Source organism: Bombina bombina, chromosome 2 (genome assembly GCF_027579735.1).
Source record: "Bombina bombina isolate aBomBom1 chromosome 2, aBomBom1.pri, whole genome shotgun sequence".
NCBI classification, from domain to species: domain Eukaryota; kingdom Metazoa; phylum Chordata; class Amphibia; order Anura; family Bombinatoridae; genus Bombina; species Bombina bombina.
Window position 1 is genome coordinate 1,167,002,789 of NC_069500.1, and position 22,713 is coordinate 1,167,025,501.

Genomic DNA, 22,713 nt, shown 5'->3' on the forward strand with positions numbered 1-22,713 from the left:
ATTGCGCCTGCGTGGCCTCGCAGGAGATGGTATGCAGATCTAGTGGACATGTCCTCTCTGCCTCTGTGGAAACTCCCAGTGAGAAAGGACCTTCTCATTCAAGGGCCTTTCCAACATCCAAATCTAATTTCTCTTCAGCTCACTGCTTACAGATTGAACGCTTGATTTTATCTAAGCGAGGATTCTCTGATGCGGTCATTGATACTTTGATTCATGCACGTAAGCCTGTCACTAGAAAGATCTATCATAAGATATGGCGTAAATATCTTTTTTGGTGTGAATCCAAGGGCTACTCATGGAGTAAGGTTAGGATTCCCAAGATTCTGTCTTTTCTCCAAGAAGGATTGGAGAAAGGGTTATCAGCGAGTTCCTTAAAGGGACAGATCTCTGCTTTGTCAATTTTACTTCACAAACGTTTGGCAGATGTTCCAGACGTTCAGTCTTTTTGTCAGGCTTTAACCAGAATTAAGCCTGTGTTTAGACCAATTGCTCTGCCCTGGAGTTAGTTTAGTTCTTTATGTTCTTCAAGGGGTTCCGTTTGAACCTATGCATTCCATAGATATTAAACTGTTATCTTGGAAAGTTTTTGTTTTTGGTTGCCATTTCTTCTGCTCGTAGAGTTTCTGAGCTTTCAGCATTACAATGTGATTCACCTCATCTTATCTTCCATGCTGATAAGGTGGTTTTACATACCGAACCGGGTTTCCTTCCTAAGGTTGTTTCTAATAAGAATATAAATCAGGAAATCGTGGTTCCTTCATTGTGTCCTAATCCTTCTAAGAAGGGAGCGTAAGTTGCATAACCTGGACGTGGTCCGTGCCTTGAAGTTTTACTTGCAGGCGTCTATGGATTTTCGTCAATCATCTTAATTATTCATTGTTTATTCTGGAAAGCGTAGGGGTCAGAAAGCTACAACTACCTCTTTCTTTTTGGCTGAGGAGTATCATCCGTCTGGCGTATGAGACTGCTGGACAGCAGCCTCCTGAAAGAATTACGGCTCATTCTACTAGGGCTGTGGCTTCCTCATGGGCATTTAAAAACGATGCTTCTGTTGAACAGATTTGCAAAGTTGCGACTTGGTCGTCTCTTCACACTTTTTCCAAATTTTACAAATTTGATACTTTTGCTTCTTCTGAGGCTGGTTTTGGGTGAAAGGTTCTTCAAGCAGTGGTGCCTTCCGTTTATATTCCTGTCTTGTTCCCTCCCTTTCATCTGTGTCCTGTAGCTTTGGTATTGTATGCCACAAATAAGGATGAAACCCCTGGACTCGACATATCTTGTAGAAGAAAAGTAAATTTATGCTAACCTGATAAATTAATTTCTTCTACGATATCAAGTACACAGCCCACCCTGTTTTTTAAGACATATTTGGGTTATATTTATTTTTTGTAAACTTCAGTCACCTCTGCACCTTTAGCTTTTCCTTTCTCTTCCTAACTTCGGTCAAATGACTGGGGGTGGAGAGGAGGGAGGAGCTATATATACAGCTCTGCTGTGGTACTCTTTGCCACTTCCTGTTAGCAGGAGGATAAATCCCACAAGTAAGGATGTAACCCATGGACTCGACATATCGTAGAAGAAATTAATTTATCAGGTACGCATAAATTTACTTTTTTATTTGTTATGCACTCGCTGCACTTACATATACATTTTCAACTTTTTTTCTGCTTTTCTTAATGTGTATATTTTGTTACTTACCCTGATTTTGCATCATACCCTGGCTGTTGAGCTTCTGGTGCTGCCCAGCTCCTGTACTGTCTAACTTATGGAGAACTCACCTGCACATACTTAGCACCAAGGTACATTTACTGGGCCTTTTAAATAATAGAGCTAAACGATTGCAACTGAGTGATTTAATATGCAGTAAAAAAGTGAATAGTTTCTCTACTTTTGCAAAGAATTTAATTTGTGTGCAAATACAGGGTTGGATGAGACAAATGTCTAAAAGCTAATAAATAAAAAAATAAAAAAATACTACCATCCAGTCCCAATTTGCTGGAAAGATCTAAATCTACAATCTAGAATATTCCAAAATATCATAGCCTCCAGTTTGTTTAGTACAACTAACTAAACATAATAACCCAAAGAATTTATCCAAAAGAAAGAATTAACAATAATGATAGTTACCTCACAAATCAAGATCTCTCTCTCTTTCTGTCTCCATGGTCAGTCACCGTCTAGCAAAGTAAAGAAGAGTGTAGGGCTGATTACTGGTTGATCTAAATTTTATAATTTATTCAGTAGGGAATGTCCTATTATACACCAAAGCTACATAGGAGTGTCTATAATTATTAAGAGAAGAACTAGGATAAGGCCTTCCCTAGGTGCCTTCTATGTTTTGATCTCTATTTTTTATCTTAATTGTTCATCCATTTTGGCATACATGAAAATTAGGGCAAAATGATTTGCATGTGCTTATAAAGCAGGGATGGGGAATTTTAACCCTCTAGATGTTTCAGAACTACATTTTCCAAGATGGTCAACTGGACTTCAGAATGCCTAAGGCATCATGGGTAATTTATTTCTGAAACATCAGGAGTGCCAAGGTTCCCCATCCCTGTAAAGTGGAGCATCCTTTATCTTTGAGTTGCATAAGGGAAGTGTGCTTTGAATTTGAAGAAAGATTTTTAAGTTTTAATAAAATATATATTTATAAAAAATATTCACTTTTTTATTTCTGTTTAAGCTTCGTCATCTGCAGAAAGGGAAGATATGAATGACCTCAACCCTGAACTTATTAAATATCCATGTAATCATTTTAGAAAACCAGTGTCTGAATTGAAGATCAATAGATCAACAGTGTTTGGGAATACAACTCTGGTTCTGACTGATTTTAGTGCAAAAGATACTTTCCGTGATGTGTGCAGTGGACAACCAAAATCCATTATTTCAGTGAATAATAAATACAATAACAAAATCAATTTAGGCAATAAGAGAAGAAACAGTGAACATGAGCAAATGACAAATGGTATTAATGCAACAAATGGGGTTTCACCTGCTTCTAATTGGAGTTCCAGTAATCATCCTCAGAAAAAGATGAAGACTGAACACATAACAGCACAAAACACAAGTGTGATGAACTCCCCCTTGAGGTACTGTTTCTTTTTAAAATGTTTACTGTATTTATTTTCATGCTTTGTGATATGAATATGAATTTAATGGGGACATTAAAAAAAAATGAAGCGGCATAGGGTGTATGAGAATGCAAATAATAGAAATATAATTCTACAAATAGTAGGTACTCCTGACTCTCCTTTCTAACATTTAATACATGATGTCTCAGAAATATCCTCCCTTTCCTCGGAGCATATGTATAGACAAGTCTGGTTGCCAAATGCAGGCAACATTTCTTGTGAGGAAGTAACATTTTAAAGTTGCTGCCTGTCTGGACACCTGACCATAATTAGTCATAGAATGTTGAAACTCACTGTTTCTTTCATGTAATTGGCAAGAGTCCATGAGCTAGTGACGTATGGGATATAAAATCCTACCAGGAGGGGCAAAGTTTCCCAAACCTCAAAATGCCTATAAATACACCCCTCACCACACCCACAATTCAGTTTTTTCAAACTTTGCCACCTATGGAGGTGGTGAAGTAAGTTTGTGCTTAGATTTCTATGTTGATATGCGCTTCTCAGCATTTTGAAGCCAGATTCCTCTGAGTACAGTGAATGTCAGAGGGATGTGAAGGGAGTATCACCTATTGAATGCAATGGTTTTCCTCGCGGGAGATCTATTTCATAGGTTCTCTGTTATCGGTCGTAGAGATTCATCTCCTACCTCCCTTATTCAGATAGACGATATACTCTCATATTCCATTACCTCTACTGATAACGGTTTCAGTACTGGTTTAGCTATATGTGGATAGGTGTCTTTCGGTAAGTATGTTTTCATTACTTAAGACACTCTCAGCTATGGTTTGGCACTTAACTTAACTTTGGCATTAATATAAAGTTCTATATATATGTATTGTACTTATATTTGCCATGAGTCAGGTTTATGTATATTTCCTTTTGCAGACTATCAGTTTCATATTTGGGAGAAAACTTATTTAGGAAAATATTTTTCTTACCTGGGGTATAGTCTTTTTTAAATTGACCGTTTTTTCATTAAATTTTGCGGGCAAAATTAGGCTCGTGAGGGAGCAAGATGCCAAAGTTTATTGCGTCATTCTTGGCGCGAGATTTTTTTTGGCGCGAAGGTACTCCGATGACGCAAATTCATAATTTCCGGCGTCTTAGTTGACGCAGAGTTTCTTGCACAAGGTTGCGTCTACAATGACGCAAGTGTTTCATTTCCGGATGTTGTTAGCGCAAAAAAAACCCTCAGTTTGCGTTGTGTGTCATACTTGGCGCCAAACAATTTCATTATTTAAAACCCCATTCCTATATGCCTCTTGCCTTTTTCTATAACAGAGGGCTATGCTGTTTGCATTTTTTCCCATTCCTGAAACTGCCATATAAGGAAATTGATAATTTTGCTTTATATGTTGTTTTTTTCTCTTACATTTGCAAGATGTCTCAATCTGATCCTGTCTCAGAAACCACTGTTGGAACCCTGCTGCCTGATAACAGTTCCACCAAAGCTAAGTGCATTTGTTGTAAATTTGTGGAGATTATATCTCCAGGTGTGGTATGTAATAGTTGTCATGATAAGCTTTTACATGCGGAGAATGTGTCCTTCAGTAATAGTACAATGCCTGTTGTTCCTTCAACATATAATGTACATGATATACCTGTGAATATAAAAGATTTTATTGCTGATGCGATTCAGAAGGCTTTGTCTGCCATCCTGCCTTCTAATAAACGTAAAAGGTCTTTTTTCCTGTTAAGTGTAGTCAGTCCACGGGTCATCCATTACTTATGGGATTATATCTCCTCCCTAACAGGAAGTGCAAGAGGATCACCCAAGCAGAGCTGCTATATAGCTCCTCCCCTCTACGTCATATCCAGTCATTCTCTTGCACCTAACTATAGATAGGACGTGTGAGAGGACTGTGGTGTGTTAAACTTAGTTTTTATTTCTTCAATCAAAAGTTTGTTATTTTAAACGGCACCGGAGTGTGTTGTTTCTTCTCAGGCAGCATTAGAAGAAGAATCTACCTGAGTTTGTCTATGATCTTAGCGGTCGTAACTAAGATCCACTTGCTGTTCTCGGCCATTCTGAGGAGTGAGGTAACTTCAGAACAGGGGATAGCATGCAGGGCCCACCTGCAAGGAGGTATGTGCAGTAAATTATTTTCTAAGGAATGGAATTGACTGAGAAAATACTGCTAATACCGATGTAATGTAAGTGCAGCCTTAAATGCAGTAGTAGCGACTGGTATCAGGCTGATATGTATGTATGTATACTCTGAGGTATTTCTGGGGAATGGAATTTCACTAAGAAAATACTGTCTATATTAAAGTAATATTTGAGCCTGCACTGCAGTGAAAGCGACTAGCAGCAGGATTATTAATGACACTTCATAATTTTCATTTTTAAAACGTTTACTGGCATGTTAATCGTTTTTTCTGAGGTACTTGGTGATAAAACTTTATGGGCATGATTTTTACCACATGGCTGTCGTTTTTTTCTGAATAAAAACAGTTTACTGAGCTTCCCCACTGTTGTAATATGAGTGGGAGGGGCCTATTTTAGCGCTTTATTGCACAGTAAAAATTTAGTCACAGTCTTCCTATTTCTTCCTCCATGATCCAGGACGTCTCTACAGAGCCCAGGGGTCTCCAAAACTAGTTTTGAGGGAGGTAATCAGTCACAGCAGATCTGTGACAGTGTGTTTGACTGTGATAAAAAACGTTTATTATTTCAACTGTTATCCGTTTTGGGTATTAAGGGGTTAATCATCCTTTTGCTTGTGGGTGCAATTCTCTGCTAACTTTATACATTTTCTGTTAAAATTTGGTTGTTTTAACATATTTGGTTCATCGTTAATTCAACTGTGTCACATTTTTATGTTTCTTAAAGGCGCAGTAGCGTTTTTTATATAGCTTGTAAATTTATTTAAAGGTTTTTTTCCAAGCTTGCTAGTGTTATTGCTAGTCTGTTTAAACATGTCTGACACAGATGAAGCTGTTTGTTCACTATGTTTAAAGGCCAATGTGGAGCCCAATAGAAATTTGTGCACTCAATGTATAGATGTTACTTTGAATAAAAGTCAAACTTTATATGTGAAAAATATATCACCAGACAACGAGGGGGAAGTTATGCCGACTAACTCTCCTCACGTGTCAGTACCTTCGCCTCCCGCTCAGGAGGTGCGTGATATTGTGGCGCGAAGTACATCAGGGCGGCCCATACAAATCACTTTGCAAGACATGGCTAATGTTATGACTGAAGTACTATCTAAATTGCCAGAATTAAGAGGTAAACGCGATCACTCTGGAATAAGAACAGAGTGCGCTGATAATAATAGAGCCATGTCTGATACTGCGTCACAATTTGCAGAACATGAGGACAGAGAGCTTCATTCTGTGGGTGACGGATCTGATCCAAGTAAACTGGATTCAGACATTTCAAATTTTAAATTTAAGCTTGAGAACCTCCGTGTATTGCTAGGGGAGGTATTAGCGGCTCTGAATGATTGTAACACGGTTGCAATTCCAGAGAAAGTATGTAGGCTGGATAAATATTTTGCGGTACCGGCGTGTACTGACGTTTTTCCTATACCTAAAAGGCTTACAGAAATTGTTAACAAGGAGTGGGATAGACCCGGTGTGCCTTTTTCACCCCCTCCTATATTTAGAAAAATGTTTCCAATAGACGCCACCACACAGGACCTATGGCAGACGGTCCCTAAGGTGGAGGGAGCAGTTTCTACTCTGGCTAAGCGCACCACTATCCCGGTGGAGGATAGCTGTGCTTTTTCAGATCCAATGGATAAAAAGTTAGAGGGTTACCTTAAGAAAATGTTTGTTCAGCAAGGTTTTATATTACAACCCCTTGCATGCATTGCGCCTGTCACTGCTGCGGCGGCATTCTGGTTTGAGTCTCTGGAAGAGACCCTTAGCACAGCTCCATTGGATGAGATTATGAACAAGCTTAAAGCCCTTAAGCTAGCTAATTCATTTATTTCTGATGCCGTAGTACACTTAACCAAACTTACGGCTAAGAACTCCGGATTCGCCATTCAAGCGCGTAGAGCGCTGTGGCTTAAATCCTGGTCAGCTGATGTGACTTCTAAATCTAAATTGCTTAATATTCCTTTCAAAGGGCAGACATTATTCGGGCCCGGTTTGAAAGAAATTATCGCTGACATTACTGGAGGTAAGGGCCATGCCCTGCCTCAAGACAGGGCCAAACCAAGGGCTAAACAGTCTAATTTTCGTGCCTTTCGTAACTTCAAGGCAGGAGCAGCATCAACTTCCTCCGCTCCAAGACAGGAAGGAACTGTTGCTCGCTACAGACAGGGCTGGAAACCTAACCAGTCCTGGAACAAGGGCAAGCAGGCCAGAAAACCTGCTGCTGCCCCTAAGACAGCATGAAGTGAGGGCCCCCGATCCGGAAACGGATCTAGTGGGGGGCAGACTTTCTCTCTTCGCCCAGGCTTGGGCAAGAGATGTCCAGGATCCCTGGGCGTTGGAGATCATATCTCAGGGATATCTTCTGGACTTCAAAGCTTCTCCTCCACAAGGGAGATTTCATCTTTCAAGGTTATCAGCAAACCAGATAAAGAAAGAGGCGTTTCTACGCTGTGTACAAGACCTCTTACTAATGGGAGTGATCCACCCAGTTCCGCGGTCGGAACACGGGCAAGGATTCTATTCAAATCTGTTTGTGGTTCCCAAAAAAGAGGGAACCTTCAGACCAATCTTGGACTTAAAGATCCTAAACAAATTCCTAAGAGTTCCATCGTTCAAAATGGAAACTATTCGAACCATCTTACCCATGATCCAAGAGGGTCAGTACATGACCACAGTGGATTTAAAGGATGCCTACCTTCACATACCGATTCACAAGGATCATTACCGGTATCTAAGATTTGCCTTCCTAAACAGGCATTACCAGTTTGTAGCTCTTCCCTTCGGGTTAGCTACGGCTCCAAGAATCTTTACAAAGGTTCTGGGCTCTCTTCTGGCGGTAATAAGACCGCGAGGCATAGCGGTAGCTCCGTACCTAGACGACATTCTGATACAAGCGTCAAGTTTCCAAACTGCCAAGTCTCATACAGAGTTAGTTCTGGCATTTCTAAGGTCACATGGGTGGAAGGTGAACGTAGAAAAGAGTTCTCTATTGCCACTCACAAGAGTTCCCTTCTTAGGGACTCTTATAGATTCCGTAGAAATGGAAATTTACCTGACGGAGGACAGGTTATCAAAACTTCTAAATGCTTGCCGTGTCCTTCATTCCATTCAACACCCGTCAGTGGCTCAGTGCATGGAGGTAATCGGCTTAATGGTAGCGGCAATGGACATAGTACCTTTTGCGCGCCTGCATCTCAGACCGCTGCAATTGTGCATGCTAAGTCAGTGGAATGGGGATTACTCAGATTTGTCCCCTCTGCTAAATCTGAATCAAGAGACCAGAGATTCTCTTCTATGGTGGCTTTCTCGGCCACATCTGTCCAAGGGGATGCCCTTCCGCAGGCCAGATTGGACGATTGTAACAACAGACGCCAGCCTTCTAGGTTGGGGCGCAGTCTGGAATTCCCTGAAGGCTCAGGGATCATGGACTCAGGAGGAGAGACTCCTTCCAATAAACATTCTGGAATTAAGAGCAATTTTCAATGCTCTTCTGGCTTGGCCTCAGTTAGCAACTCTGAGGTTCATCAGGTTTCAGTCGGACAACATCACGACTGTGGCTTACATCAACCATCAAGGAGGAACAAGGAGTTCCCTAGCGATGATGGAAGTCTCAAAGATAATTCGCTGGGCAGAGTCTCACTCTTGCCACCTGTCAGCGATCCACATCCCAGGCGTGGAGAACTGGGAGGAGGATTTTCTAAGTCGCCAGACCTTTCATCCGGGGGAGTGGGAACTTCATCCGGAGGTGTTTGCCCAACTGCTTCATCATTGGGGCAAACCAGATCTGGATCTCATGGCGTCTCGCCAGAACGCCAAGCTTCCTTGTTACGGATCCAGGTCCAGGGACCCGGGAGCGGTACTGATAGATGTTCTGACAGCACCTTGGGTCTTCAACATGGCTTATGTGTTTCCACCCTTCCCGATGCTTCCTCGATTGATTGCCAGGATCAAACAGGAGAGAGCATCGATGATTCTAATAGCGCCTGCGTGGCCACGCAGGACCTGGTATGCAGATCTAGTGGACATGTCGTCCTGTCCACCATGGTCTCTGCCTCTGAGACAGGACCTTCTGATTCAGGGTCCTTTCAAGCATCCAAATCTAATTTATCTGAGGCTGACTGCATGGAGATTGAACGCTTGATTCTATCAAAGCGGGGATTCTCGGAGTCAGTGATTGATACCTTAATACAGGCTAGGAAACCTGTTACCAGGAAAATTTACCATAAAATATGGTGTAAATACTTATATTGGTGCGAATCCAAGAGTTACTCATGGAGTAAGGTTAGGATTCCTAGGATATTGTCTTTTCTACAAGAAGGTTTAGAAAAGGGTTTATCTGCTAGTTCGTTAAAGTGACAGATTTCAGCTCTGTCTATCCTTTTACACAAACGTCTGGCAGAAGTTCCAGACGTTCAGGCTTTTTGTCAGGCTTTGGCTAGGATTAAGCCTGTGTTTAAGACTGTTGCTCCGCCGTGGAGCTTAAACTTAGTTCTTAAAATTCTGCAAGGTGTTCCGTTTGAACCCCTTCATTCCATTGATATCAAGCTGTTATCTTGGAAAGTTCTGTTTTTAATGGCTATTTCCTCGGCTCGAAGAGTCTCTGAGTTATCGGCCTTACATTGTGATTCTCCTTATCTGATTTTTCATTCAGACAAGGTAGTTCTGCGTACTAAACCTGGGTTCTTACCTAAGGTAGTCACTAACAAGAATATCAATCAAGAGATTGTTGTTCCATCATTGTGCCCTAACCCTTCTTCAAAGAAGGAACGACTTCTGCACAATCTGGACGTCGTCCGTGCCCTGAAATTTTATTTGCAGGCAACTAAAGATTTTCGTCAAACTTCTTCCCTGTTTGTTGTTTATTCTGGACAGAGGAGAGGTCAAAAAGCTTCGGCTACCTCTCTCTCTTTTTGGCTTCGTAGCATAATACGTTTAGCCTATGAGACTGCTGGACAGCAGCCTCCTGAAAGGATTACGGCTCATTCTACTAGAGCTGTGGCTTCCACTTGGGCCTTTAAGAATGAGGCCTCTGTTGAACAGATTTGCAAGGCTGCAACTTGGTCTTCACTTCACACTTTTTCAAAATTTTACAAATTTGACACTTTTGCTTCTTCGGAGGCTGTTTTTGGGAGAAAGGTTCTACAGGCAGTGGTTCCTTCCGTGTAAAGATCCTGCCTGTCCCTCCCGTCATCCGTGTACTTTTAGCTTTGGTATTGGTATCCCATAAGTAATGGATGACCCGTGGACTGACTACACTTAACAGGAGAAAATATAATTTATGCTTACCTGATAAATTCATTTCTCCTGTAGTGTAGTCAGTCCACGGCCCGCCCTGTTTTTTACGGCAGGTCTAAATTTTAATTAAACTCCAGTCACCACTGCACCCTATAGTTTCTCCTTTCTCGTTTGGTTTCGGTCGAATGACTGGATATGACGTAGAGGGGAGGAGCTATATAGCAGCTCTGCTTGGGTGATCCTCTTGCACTTCCTGTAAGGGAGGAGAAATAATCCCATAAGTAATGGATGACCCGTGGACTGACTACACTACAGGAGAAATGAATTTATCAGGTAAGCATAAATTATATTTTTTAAAACTTCTCATAAAGTTGATGAAATTTCAAATGACTGACAACATACTGAATTATCCTTCTCTGATAAGGATCTATCTGATTCAGAAGATCCTTCCTCAGATATTGACACTGACAAACATATCTAGTTAAAATGGAGTATATTCGGGGGCGTGTCCGAGCTGTGTTCTGGATAGGACACATTTTCTGTGGGCTCCAGAGGAATCTTTAATAATCCGCCGGTTATTATCTTTAAACAGCAAGAATAGAACATATCATCTAAACACCCCACAGTACTTGCTATTGTGGCACTATATTTTCCTATTTTTAGCTATTTTCATGACACTGGAGGTCCAGATCGGAGTTCAAGGGCCTATGGCGGCAGCCTACTTTTCCTAGGCAATCACCTCCCCCGGGTAGAGCCGGGTGATCAGTGCTGTCAGAGTAACCTGACTTACTGAGTCTCTACGACCCATCATCATCAAACAGCTCTAACGGATCAGAGGGCTGAACCTACATACCATTAACAGCGGGGAAAAAGTTAAAACTTGTTTATAAAATATTTGCAACAAGCAGAGGATGTCCAGCATGGCGGAGGAACACAGCCAGCTAAACCACGAGGAACTTATGGCAAGATTAACTGCACGCATGTTAAAGCTGATAGATGGAACTCCATATGAATATTTAATGCAGCGCTTGGAGGTAGAGCAGGAGAGTAAGATACCCACTACTGTTCATTTACTGGGACAAATCCAGACAGGCTCAATTATAACTGACCCCTCTCCTACTACACAGGAGCTGTACGGAGCGGTACAAGCACAGAAGGCAGACACACTTCTCGCAGCACATAGGGGTAAAACACAGCTCCCCAGGAACCTCAAAGCCAGATCACTAGTGTCGCAGCACAAATATCAGCAGAGAAGGGCACAGCAGCGTGGTCTCAGCATAAAGTAGATACCGGGTCAGGTTTCACTAAAGTGGGGATTTCAGAGATAGCACCCAAGACTGAACCATTATATGGAACTCATCACAAAGTAAGAGACACAGCACCAACCTTAAAAGATCACGCCTACATGTGGGCTCACTCTTCTAGGATACTCTGTAGCAGGCTTAGAGCACCAGAGACATTGTCCAGTTTAACAGGTCCTTTAGCTCTAATAGCCACACGAAACACTATTGGGAACTTTATCTCTCTGATCAAGTTGAACTGGCTTGGTAGTCACTGCATAAAAACTCATACCTCTATCGCCTACTATGGCCAGCTGGACACAGGGGGTTAACTGGAGGTAAAGTGCTCCCATCATCCAGCACAGTTGCTGCTTATGGCAGCTGCCTGTCAGAATGATTTTGTGGCAAAGTATTCAAAATATGTTGTTAGGTTTGGGATGTTTATGTTAAATTACGAGAAGCTTTAATAGTTCCACACTGTTCCTAGTTTAACCTTGTTTATCTGTTGTGTTATGAACATCGAGTTTGTAAGCTTTATTTGATGTATAGCAATATTAGCGTGAGATCCTGATCAGCTTGGTACATTAACTTGTTTTTAACATACCCTGAGCAGACAGAGCCAGTGCACATCGTAACATAACAGAAATTGCTTGCTTTCAATGTGAAATATATTTTATCCTCAGACCACTAGATGGCAGCATATTCATATCAGATTAATTTGGTCATACAACAATGCAATTAGAGCGACAAGACTAGCCTCCTTCCATCCTCATATTCACATTATCACCTCTATACCTACTGCATCACAACTTACTTTACACTGCAGGTAATCTTTTTATTTATTAGCACATCTCAGAACACTGCCATCTGATCCTGTTTTGGTTTTTAACATACCTGTATTATAGCATTTGGATTGTATAGTAGTTTGTTTTTTTGTTTGTTTCCCCATGATTATATAACTCCTATATCGTTTCTCACATAATCCAAGGACCCAAGAGAGGTCTATTTGTTGAAGGGGCAGAAATGAGGATATTTATCATATGTTTTAAACTAAAAGGAAAATCTATTTGAATGTATCTAAGTTATGTTACTGTGTAGGTTTTATCTTTGTTCTTAGTTTCATGTGCCTGTGAGTTTATCCATCTCTTGACTTGGAAAATCTGAAAATGTAACACTTGCTGGTGTAGCCTACACAGAATTATTTGTATTAATTTATATTATGTTCTGCTCATGATTCCTCAATAAAAAATGCTAAAAAAAAATAAAATGGAGTATATTCGTTCCTTGTTAAAAGAGGTGTTGATTACATTTGATATTGAGGAAACTAGTCCTCCTGAAATTAAAACTAGTAAACGTTTAAATTCTGTTTATAAACCTCCTGTGGTTACTCCAGAGGTTTTTCCAGTTCCTGATGCTATTTCTGATATGATTTCTAAGGAATGTAATAGGCCTAGTGGTACTTTTATTCCTTCTTCAAGGTTTAAAAAATTGTATCCTTTGTCAGCAGTTAGATTGGAGTTTTGGGAAAAGATCCCCAAAGTTGATGGGGCTATTTCTACTCTTGCTAAACGTACTACTATTCCTAAGGAAGATGGTACTTCTTTTAAAGACGCTTTAGATAGGAAACTTGAATCTTATCTAAGGAAAGCTTATTTATATTCTGGCTATCTTCTCAGGCCTGCCATTTCTATGTCTGATGTTGCAGCTGCATCAACTTTTTGGTTGGAAAGTTTAGCGCAACAGGAAACGGATCCTGATTTGTCTAGCATTGTTCGCTTGCTTCAACATGCTAATCATTTTATCTGTGATACCATTTTTGATATCATCAAAATTGATGTTAAATCTATGTCTCTAGCTATTTTAGCTAGAAGAGCTTTGTGGCTCAAATATTGGAATGCTGACATGGTATTTAAGTTTAGATTACTATCTTTCTTTCCAAGGTAATAAGGTATTTAGTTCTCAGTTGGATTCGATTATTTCAACTGTCACTGGGGGAAAGGGAGTTTTTTTGCCTCCGTATAAAAGACCTAAGGGTAAATCTAAAGCTTCTAACCGTTTTCGTTCCTTTCGACAAAATAAGGAACAGAAAATTAATCCTTCCCCCAAAGAATCTGGAAACCTTCTTTAAGTTGGAGAAAATCCAAACCGTTTAAGAAACCAAAGCCAGCCCACAAGTCTGCATGAAGGTGCGGCCCTCATTCCAGCTCAGCTGGTAGGGGGCAGATTAAGATTCTTCCAAAACATTTGGGCAGATTCTGTCCAAAATCAATGGATTCAGAGTATTTTCTCTCAAGGTTACCGAATAGGATTCAGAGTAAGACCTCCTGTGAGAAGATTTTTTCTCTCACGCATCCCAGCAAATCCAGGAAAGGCTCAGGCTTTTCTGAAGTGTGTTTCAGACCTGGAGCTTTCAGGGGTAATCATTCCAGTTCTGTTTCAGGAACAGGGTCTTATTCAAATCTATTCATTGTCCCAAAGAGAGAAAATTCATTCAGGCCAGTTCTGGATCTGAAAATTTTGAATCGTTATGTAAGAGTGCCAACTTTCAAAATGGTGACTAGAAGGACTATTCTGCCTTTTGTTCAGCAAGGTCATTATATGTCCACAATAAACTTACAGGATGCATATCTTCATATTCCGATTCATCCAGACCACTATCAGTTTCTGAGATTCTCTTTTCTAGACAAGCATTTCCAATTAGTCGCTCTTCCATTTGGCCTAGCGACAGCTCCAAGAATCTTTTAAAAGGTTCTAGGTGCCCTACTCTCTGTAATTAAAGAACGGGCTATTGTGGTGTTTCCTTATTTGGACGGTATCTTGGTACTAGCTCAGTCATTACATTCTGCAGAATCTCACACAAATCAACTAGTGTTGTTTCTTCAAAGACATGATTGAAGGATCAATTTACCAAAAAGTTCTTTGATTCCTCAGACAAGGGTCACCTTTTTAGGTTTCCAGATAGATTCAGTGTCTATGACTCTGTCTCTAACAGACAAGAGACAATTAAAATTGGTTTTAGCTTGTCGGAACTTTCAGTCTCAATCATTTCCTTCAGTAGCTATGTGCATGGAAGTTTTAGGTCTCATGACTGCAGCTTCGAACGCGATCCCCATTGCTCGTTTTCGTATGAGACCTCTCCAGCTTTGTATGCTGAACCAATGGTGCAGGGATTATACAAAGATATCACAATTAATATCCTTAAATCCCAATGTTCGACTCTCTCTGACTTAGTGGTTAGATCACCATCGTATAATTCAAGGGGCCTCTTTTGTTCGTCCAACATGGACTGTGATCACAACAGATGCAAGTCTTTCAGGTTGGGGAGCTGTCTGGGGATCTCTGACAGCACAAGGGGTTTGGAAATCTCAAGAGGAGATGTTACCAATCAATATTTTAGAACTCCGTGATATTTTCAGGGCTCTTCAGGTTTGGCCTCTGTTGAAGAGAGAACCGTTCATTTGTTTTCAGACATACAATATCACAACTGTGCCATATGTCAATCATCAGGGTGGGACTCACAGTCCCCAAGCTATGAAAGAAGTATCTCGGATACTTGTTTGGATGGAATCCAGCTCCTGTCTAATTTCTGCGGTTCATATCCCAGGTATAGACAATTGGGAAGCTGATTATCTCAGCTGACGGTCAGACTTTACATCCGGGCGAGTGGTCGCTCCATCCAGATGTGTTTTCTCAGATTGTTCAGATGTGGGGTCTTCCAGAAATAGATCTGATGGCTTCCCATCTAAACGAGACTACCCAGGTACCTGTCCAGGTCCAGGGATCCTCAGGCGGAAGCGGTGGATGTGTTAGCAGTTCCTTGGTGTTACCAACCTGCTTATATCTTCCCGCCTCTGGTTCTTCTTCCAAGAGTGATTTCTAAGATCATCATGTAACAATTGTTTGTGTTGCTGGTAGTTCCAGCACCTCACAGGTTTTGGTATGCGGATCTTGTTCGGATGTCCAGTTGCCAACCTTGGCCACTTCCATTAAGGCCAGACCTTCTGTCTCAAGGTCCATTTTTACATCAGGATCTCAAATCATTAAATTTGAAGGTATGGAAATTGAACGCCTAGTGCTTAGTCATAGAGGTTTCTCTGACTCAGTGATTAATACTATGTTACAGGCTCGTAAATCTGTTTCTAGGAAGATTTTCCTGGCATTCTTTTAGAATTCCTAGAATTTTACAGTTTCTTCAGAATGGTTTGGATAAGGGTTTGTCTGCAAGTTCCTTGAATAGACAAATCTCTGCTCTTTCTGTTTTATTTCACAGAAAGATTGCTAAACTTCCTGATATTCACTGTTTTTTACAGGCTTTGGTCCGTATCAAGCCTGTCATTAAATCCATTTCTCCTCCTTGGAGTCTTAATTTGGTTTTGAAGGCTTTATATGCTCCTCCGTTTGAGCCTATGCATTCTTTGGACATTAAACTACTTTCTTGGAAAGTGTTGTTCCTTTTGGCCATCTCTTCTGCTAGAAGAGTTTCTGAATTATCTGCTCTTTCTTGTGAATCTCCTTTTCTGATTTTCCATCAGGATAAAGCAGTTTTGTGTATTTCATTTAAATTTCTACCTAAGCTTGTGAATTCTAACAACATTAATAGAGAAATTGTTGTCCCTTCTTTGTGTCCTAATCCTAAGAATTCTTTGGAGAGATCCTTACATTCTTTGGATGTGGTAAGAGCTTTGAAATATTGAAACTACTAAAGATTTCAGGAAGACTTCTAGTCTATTTGTTATCTTTTCTGGTTCTAGGAAAGGTCAGAAGGCTTCTGCCATTTCCTTGGCATCTTGGTTAAAGCTTTTGATTCATCAGGCTTATTTGGAGTCAGGTCAGACCCTGCCTCAGAGAATTACAGCTCATTCTACTAGATCAGTCTCCACTTTTAAGAATGAAGCTTCAGTTGATCAGATTTGCAAAGCAGCAACTTGGTCTTCTTTGCATACATTTACTAAATTCTACTGTCTAGATGTATTTGCTTCTTCGGAAGCAGTTTTTGGTAGAAAAGTTTTTTCAGGCAGCTGTTTCAGTTTGATTCCTCTACTTATGTTTGAGTTTTTTCTTTTCATTATGAGAATAAACTTATATTTTGGGTGGCAGATTTATTTTTTTGTCAGCGGAAAATGGCTGTTATTATTTTTTTCCTCTCTAGTGACTCTTGTGTGGAGTTCCACATCTTGGGTATTACTATCCCATACGTCACTACCTCATGGACTCTTGCCAATTACATGAAAGAAAACATAATTTATGTAAGAGCTTACCTGATTAATTTCTTTCATATTGGCAAGAGTCCATGAGACCCACCCTTTTTATGGTGGTTATGATTTTTTGTATAAAGCACAATTATTTCCAAATTCCTTGGTTGATGCTTTTTACTCCTTTTCTTTATCACCCCACTACTTGGCTATTCGTTAAACTGAATTGTGGTTGTGGTGAGGGGTGTATTTATAGGCATTTTGAGGTTTGGTAAACTTTGCCCCTCCTGGTAGGATTGTATATCCCATACGTCACTACCTCATGGTTCTTACATAAATTCTGTTTTTCTGTTCCTTGAGGTCCGTATCTACCACATGGTGCCAGTTGTAACCGTGTGTCCCGGTTGGGGTGCTGAGTTGCTTACTCTGATGAAGAGTTCACTTTCTTGGTTTTGTATGTTATAGGAGGCCTTTTGTTCCTAGACGTCACGCCGGTCCTCGTTTATTCCTTTGGTTTGGGTATCAGATGGGATGTTACTCGGTCCTCAATGTCCTATTCCTGATGGTTGGTGGGGTTACCGAGCTCGGATCCTGCTAAGGCTTACTTTGGGGGTTCCTGACTTTGGTTCGTGAGCTAGCATTTTCTCCTTCCCAACAGGGTTGGAAGTTCAGATGACTTCTTGAAAATCTGTGGTCCCAGGTTTAGGTGGCGATTACTCGTCTCCTCTATTGGTATTTTTTCTTGGATTGTCGTTTTTGAATCCATTGGCAATGCTACCTCTTCCTTAAAGGGTCGAGGTTGTTTGTGCCTCTCTTTTTCCCTTTCTTGGGGCTAGTTTTCTGGTCAACTGTTTCTGGAAGCTCGGGCCTTTTGGCCGTTTTCTTCCCCCTGCGGTATCTTGTCTGCTACCTAAATTTTGGAGCTCTGGAGATTGTGCTGTCTTCTTTTCTTCTTAAATGGAAAGAGTCCACAGCTACATTCATTACTTTTGGGAAATAAGAACCTGGCCACCAGGAGGAGGCAAAGACACCCAGCCAAAGGCTTAAATACTCCTACTCCCCTCATCCCCCAGTCATTCTTTGCCTTTCGTCCCAGGAGGTTGGCAGAGAAGTGTCAGAATTTATTTTGTCTCTTATGAAGGGTAGTACTCTTCGACATGGGACAGGAGTTTTAAGTAATCCTATCAGTCTCTCAGTGAGGACTTGGATGAAAGTTAGAGTCTGGAGATGCAGGGAGAGTCTTTCTGCGAAACCATCCCGTCTCATGTTAATAGCTCCTCAAGCAATCAGCGTTGTCGAACTTTGCTCCGCTGCCTGCTTTCTTCTCTGAAGTCCATGGTGGAGGCTTTGCTACTATCCGTCACACTTGAAGGGCCGTGTTCTTGTTCCACGGCGTAGATTCCAGTAGGATCATTTCATTTTACTTTTCTTTATGAATGTACTGTAATAGAAATGTTTTCCCGAGAGGCTACCACCTTGCTGGTCTAACTTAACATAAGGGTCTAAGTGAGTCTCCTTTAGTATCTTCTAATCAAGGTTTAATATCTCCTGAGGGGGTTATTAAACAGGGTTTTTTGAATTATGTTTGTTATGTGATTCAACCTGCTTATGTGTGGTGTTAATTGGGCTCATAGTTTGGAACATTAAGGCCTCTGGAAGTGACGCGACCTTGTGGTTGGGCGTGCTTTTTTGGACTGTACGGTTCACCTTGTGGCCGGGCATAATTACGCTCAGTCTTCCATTTCTGCTTTCCTTACCGTGTCCGCAGGGGTCTGGTTTATAGGAGATGGAGAGTGCCCCAGCCATTGTGGGTGTGAGGTGCCGTTTAATTTTAATTCTTTAGTCCATATTTGCATATCCTCTATCAAGTTATAGAGGATTCTGATACTGAGACTTTTTTTTTTTAAGATTCAGATTCTGCGTCCGGTGACGAATCCGGATTGGCCTCGTTGACACATATCAACCAGTTATGTTCTGTATGCCATATGAGAGCGCCTTGTTCTTCGGCTTGGGGAATCAAGGTTCAGCCTCCGAGAGGCGAGTTCCCTACCATTCCATACTTCTACACATGAGGGTAACCCAGTTTATGATTATTCCTCCATGCAGGGCGTCGTGTTCCCCCCCCCCCCCCCGGAGGTTGCAGCACGTTTTCGCTTCCACTTATATTTTGCCATTATTCGTCTGCAGAGTCCAGACATTTATTTGCGATTGTGCTTGTGTCCTATTGTCCCGGGTCTCCCGCCTTGGGGAGGGCCTCTACAGTTCCCTGCGGGTGTAACTGTCTCTGAGTGTTGTGGCTTTTGTTGCAGAATTGTGCGCCTTTGCGTATTACTCAGACATGTTTTTCAGTTATTAAATGACCCTATCCTTATCGGAATTTTCAGTCTGCTAATTCGAATGGTGCACCTCATTAGACATGTGGGGATGATGTAATCTCCTGATTGTTATTTTGAGATCTTTCCCAGTTTATGGAAGATCAGGGCTCCGTTTTGCTGGTCCTGCTGGTAGGCCTGTGTCTTCTTGGACGTTAAGCTCCAGGTTGCCTCATATTTTCTTTTTATCCTATAGGATGTTTTTTATTTTGTTTGTTTCCTTCAGAACCTTCTGGGATCGATACTCTGTTACTGCTTCGGAAGTTGTTTTGGACATGTTAGTCCTATGTTAAAAATGTCTGTTTTCCTTTCTTCGCCTCTGAGGGAGGATTTATGCAGATTGACGGTTAGGGCCCTGGGTGCAGGCTGGTCCTGTTGGGTTCGTTCTACCTTGTGGATGTTCAGACACGTGACGCTGTTCTGCTTGGCTGGTCAGGTCGAGACGCCGAGTGCTCAGGTTATCATTTGTTTTACATGTTTCAACTAAGCATTCAAGAGGACCTGTGGGTCCGTGAGGCAAGAAGTATTGTTTCAGTCCTTATAGCCTTCAATCATGGATGGCTGGGTCAGTGGAGTTTCGGCTGCGTCACTCTCTTACATCTGGTATTATTGGACCCTAGAGTTTCCTCCCCCACGCAGTGGAGGGTTATAGTGCCCTCTTACCGCTGTTTAAGCAGTTTGGCCTTCTTTTTTAAGGCTCTAGATGTGTCCTTTTTTGGACTTGGTCCATCAACAGCTAGTAGTGTGTATAGCTGACTAGCATGCAGAAGTTTTTCAGTTTGAAACCAGCTGCAGCTCTTACACCTTGAATGTGTGCTCGCAAGCTGTTTAATGTAACCAGCTGCAGCTATTGCACATTAACCGTGTACTGTCTAGCTCAGTTATAAGACCTTCTTGGTCTTCTTCCGTCTCTGGGTGAGTTAGGTCTCCTTTTTAGGGACCTGGGTTCCTTCCGGGAGATGGTTGATGCCTGTGGGGACATTGGGCTTAGCTCGGAGCTTCCCAGAGCTGGCAAGGCGCTGCGCCTTTTCTCCCTGTATTCCTCTGTTTGTATGGAGGTGATGTGGAGACTAGCACTGCTCGAGGGGTTTTGACCTCAAAGTATCCCTTGCTTTGTTGTCCTGAGTCTGTTTGAGAGGTCTAGGGGCTCTAGGGTCGTAATAAGACTTCTTTCACCTTGCTCCTTGGAACATAGGACTTTAGCAAGGGGTGGTTCCTTCCTTTGGTCGGGACTTACAAGTTCTTCTCGTTATCTGGATTGATCTAGATATTGCATTCATATCCCTTGTGTCTGGTGTTTTGTCAGACGAGGTATTGTTTGATTGCACAATTGGGTGCCTGGACCTGTTTTCTCCCTGAGGCTTCCGGTTGCTGAGACTTCGCTCGGCATTTTCCCTTGTGGACCCAGTTATGGGTTGTTACTGGAATCTTAGGCCTAAGGGCTGGTTTGGGGTTCCCCGGTACTTCCTTTACTCAATCTACCTGACCTGGTCATGATTGGCCAGGTTTTCTTAATGTCTGTTACTCATTAGGCTTGATGCACCTTAGGGTTGGATTCCCTAGGTCAGCTTGCTAGGGTAACCCTTGGATTCACTGCTTTGCAGGCGAATGGGTTTACAGTGTGTCTGCTGCATCCATTACACAGGGGATGTGTGTTGGCAAGCTACTTTTAGTGGGGTCCTTTCGAAGGACATCTGTGTTGGGGATTGATCTCTCCTTTAGCCGGTGGCTTCGTGCTTTGAGGGCAGATGTTGCCCTTCTGGCTCCATCCCTTTTCTTAAGGGGTTATGCTCCTTCTTATGGAGATGTAGTCCCTTTCTTGGGGCTTCTCCTGGATTCAGGAGGTTGGAAGTGTGGGTTAACTTATCGGAGAGGGGTGTGTCTCTGGGTTGGGGCTTTTTGCTAGATCCTTTGCGTCTACGGCCTTGTCGTCTGTTTTAGGAGTCAGTTGGTACCTGTGCTCTGTGGGGATGGCTATGGCCATTCTTGCGCTTGTTCTTGAGCTGGTTTCGGGGTTCTTCTGTTCCCCTGTTTCGGATCCGCTGATGGGTTGGTCCGGCTGGGTGTGGGTTCTGAGAAACGTCATTTTCAGGATCTAGGTGGGCATAGTTGTTAGCTTCCTGGGCTTACAGGCAGAGGGGCCAGGATTACACCTCCTTTGGGCTCTGGGTGTAACCTCTCCTCGGGGGGGCCTCGAGTGAGGTTCTGTGTTCCCCTTTTGGAGACCTCTGTACTGTTTGCGTAATAAGGGATGGTGAGTGCCCCAGCCATTGGGGTATAAGGGTGCCGTTTTTTGAATAAAATAAGATGTTTTATTTCTCTAGTTCTCCAGTTATTGCACTAGCGATGAAGGATTCTGTTACTTTAGAGGGCACTCCCTCTATTCCTAAAGAGTAATTCCTGTTTATATAGTGAGGAGGCCCTCTCAATTATGTTCCATATGCCTTGATAATGTGATAGTTATGTTCCATATGCCTTGATAATGTGATATGTTTGATACCACAGAGCCGTCCACCTCTGAGGAGTTATCGTCCAGTGAGGTGCGTACCCTATATTGTTATCTCTATACACATACAGTTTTCCTGTAGCACTGCGGATCTCCATCTGGAGGGGGCCTTTTTTCTCCAAACATTACTGCGCAGTTCAGGCGGCGGTGTCTGCGGCCTTAATGCTTTACCTCGCCCTGCTAAGCGCAAGTGAAAAGTTACATATTGCACTCCTTCCTAGAGTACATCAAATACATTTTGGTTTTAACCGATAGGGTTATCCGAGGATGAAGTTCTTTCTGAGACTTCAGAGTTTGATCTGCTGCCTCTCAACCTCCAGCTGCGGAGGAACCAGACTTTAGTTTTAGGAATTTGCGCTTCTTCTAAAGGAAGTTTCTCCAACATAGGTGTGTCCGGTCCACGGCGTCATCCTTACTTGTGGGATATTCTCTTCCCCAACAGGAAATGGCAAAGAGCCCAGCAAAGCTGGTCACATGATCCCTCCTAGGCTCCGCCTACCCCCGTCATTCTCTTTGCCGTTGTACAGGCAACATCTCCACGGAGATGGCTTAGAGTTTTTTAGTGTTTAACTGTAGTTTTTATTATTCAATCAAGAGTTTGTTATTTTAAAATAGTGCTGGTATGTACTATTTACTCAGAAACAGAAAAGAGATGAAGATTTCTGTTTGTATGAGGAAAATGATTTTAGCAACCGTCACTAAAATCCATGGCTGTTCCACACAGGACTGTTGAGAGCAATTAACTTCAGTTGGGGGAACAGTGAGCAGTCTCTTGCTGCTTGAGGTATGACACATTCTAACAAGACGATGTAATGCTGGAAGCTGTCATTTTCCCTATGGGATCTGGTAAGCCATGTTTATTAAGATCGTAAATAAGGGCTTCAC

General features: G+C 42.0%; 1 protein-coding gene across 1 annotated transcript in view; it reads left to right on the forward strand.

Annotated features, from left to right (window-relative positions):
• Positions 1-22,713, forward strand: part of NEIL3 (nei like DNA glycosylase 3) — a 328,972-nt gene that overhangs the window by 184,492 nt on the left and 121,767 nt on the right. Inside the window, exon 8 of the mRNA XM_053703856.1 lies at positions 2,687-3,092. Within this exon, the coding sequence (XP_053559831.1) occupies positions 2,687-3,092 (406 nt within the window). The remainder of the gene's footprint in view (positions 1-2,686; positions 3,093-22,713) is intronic.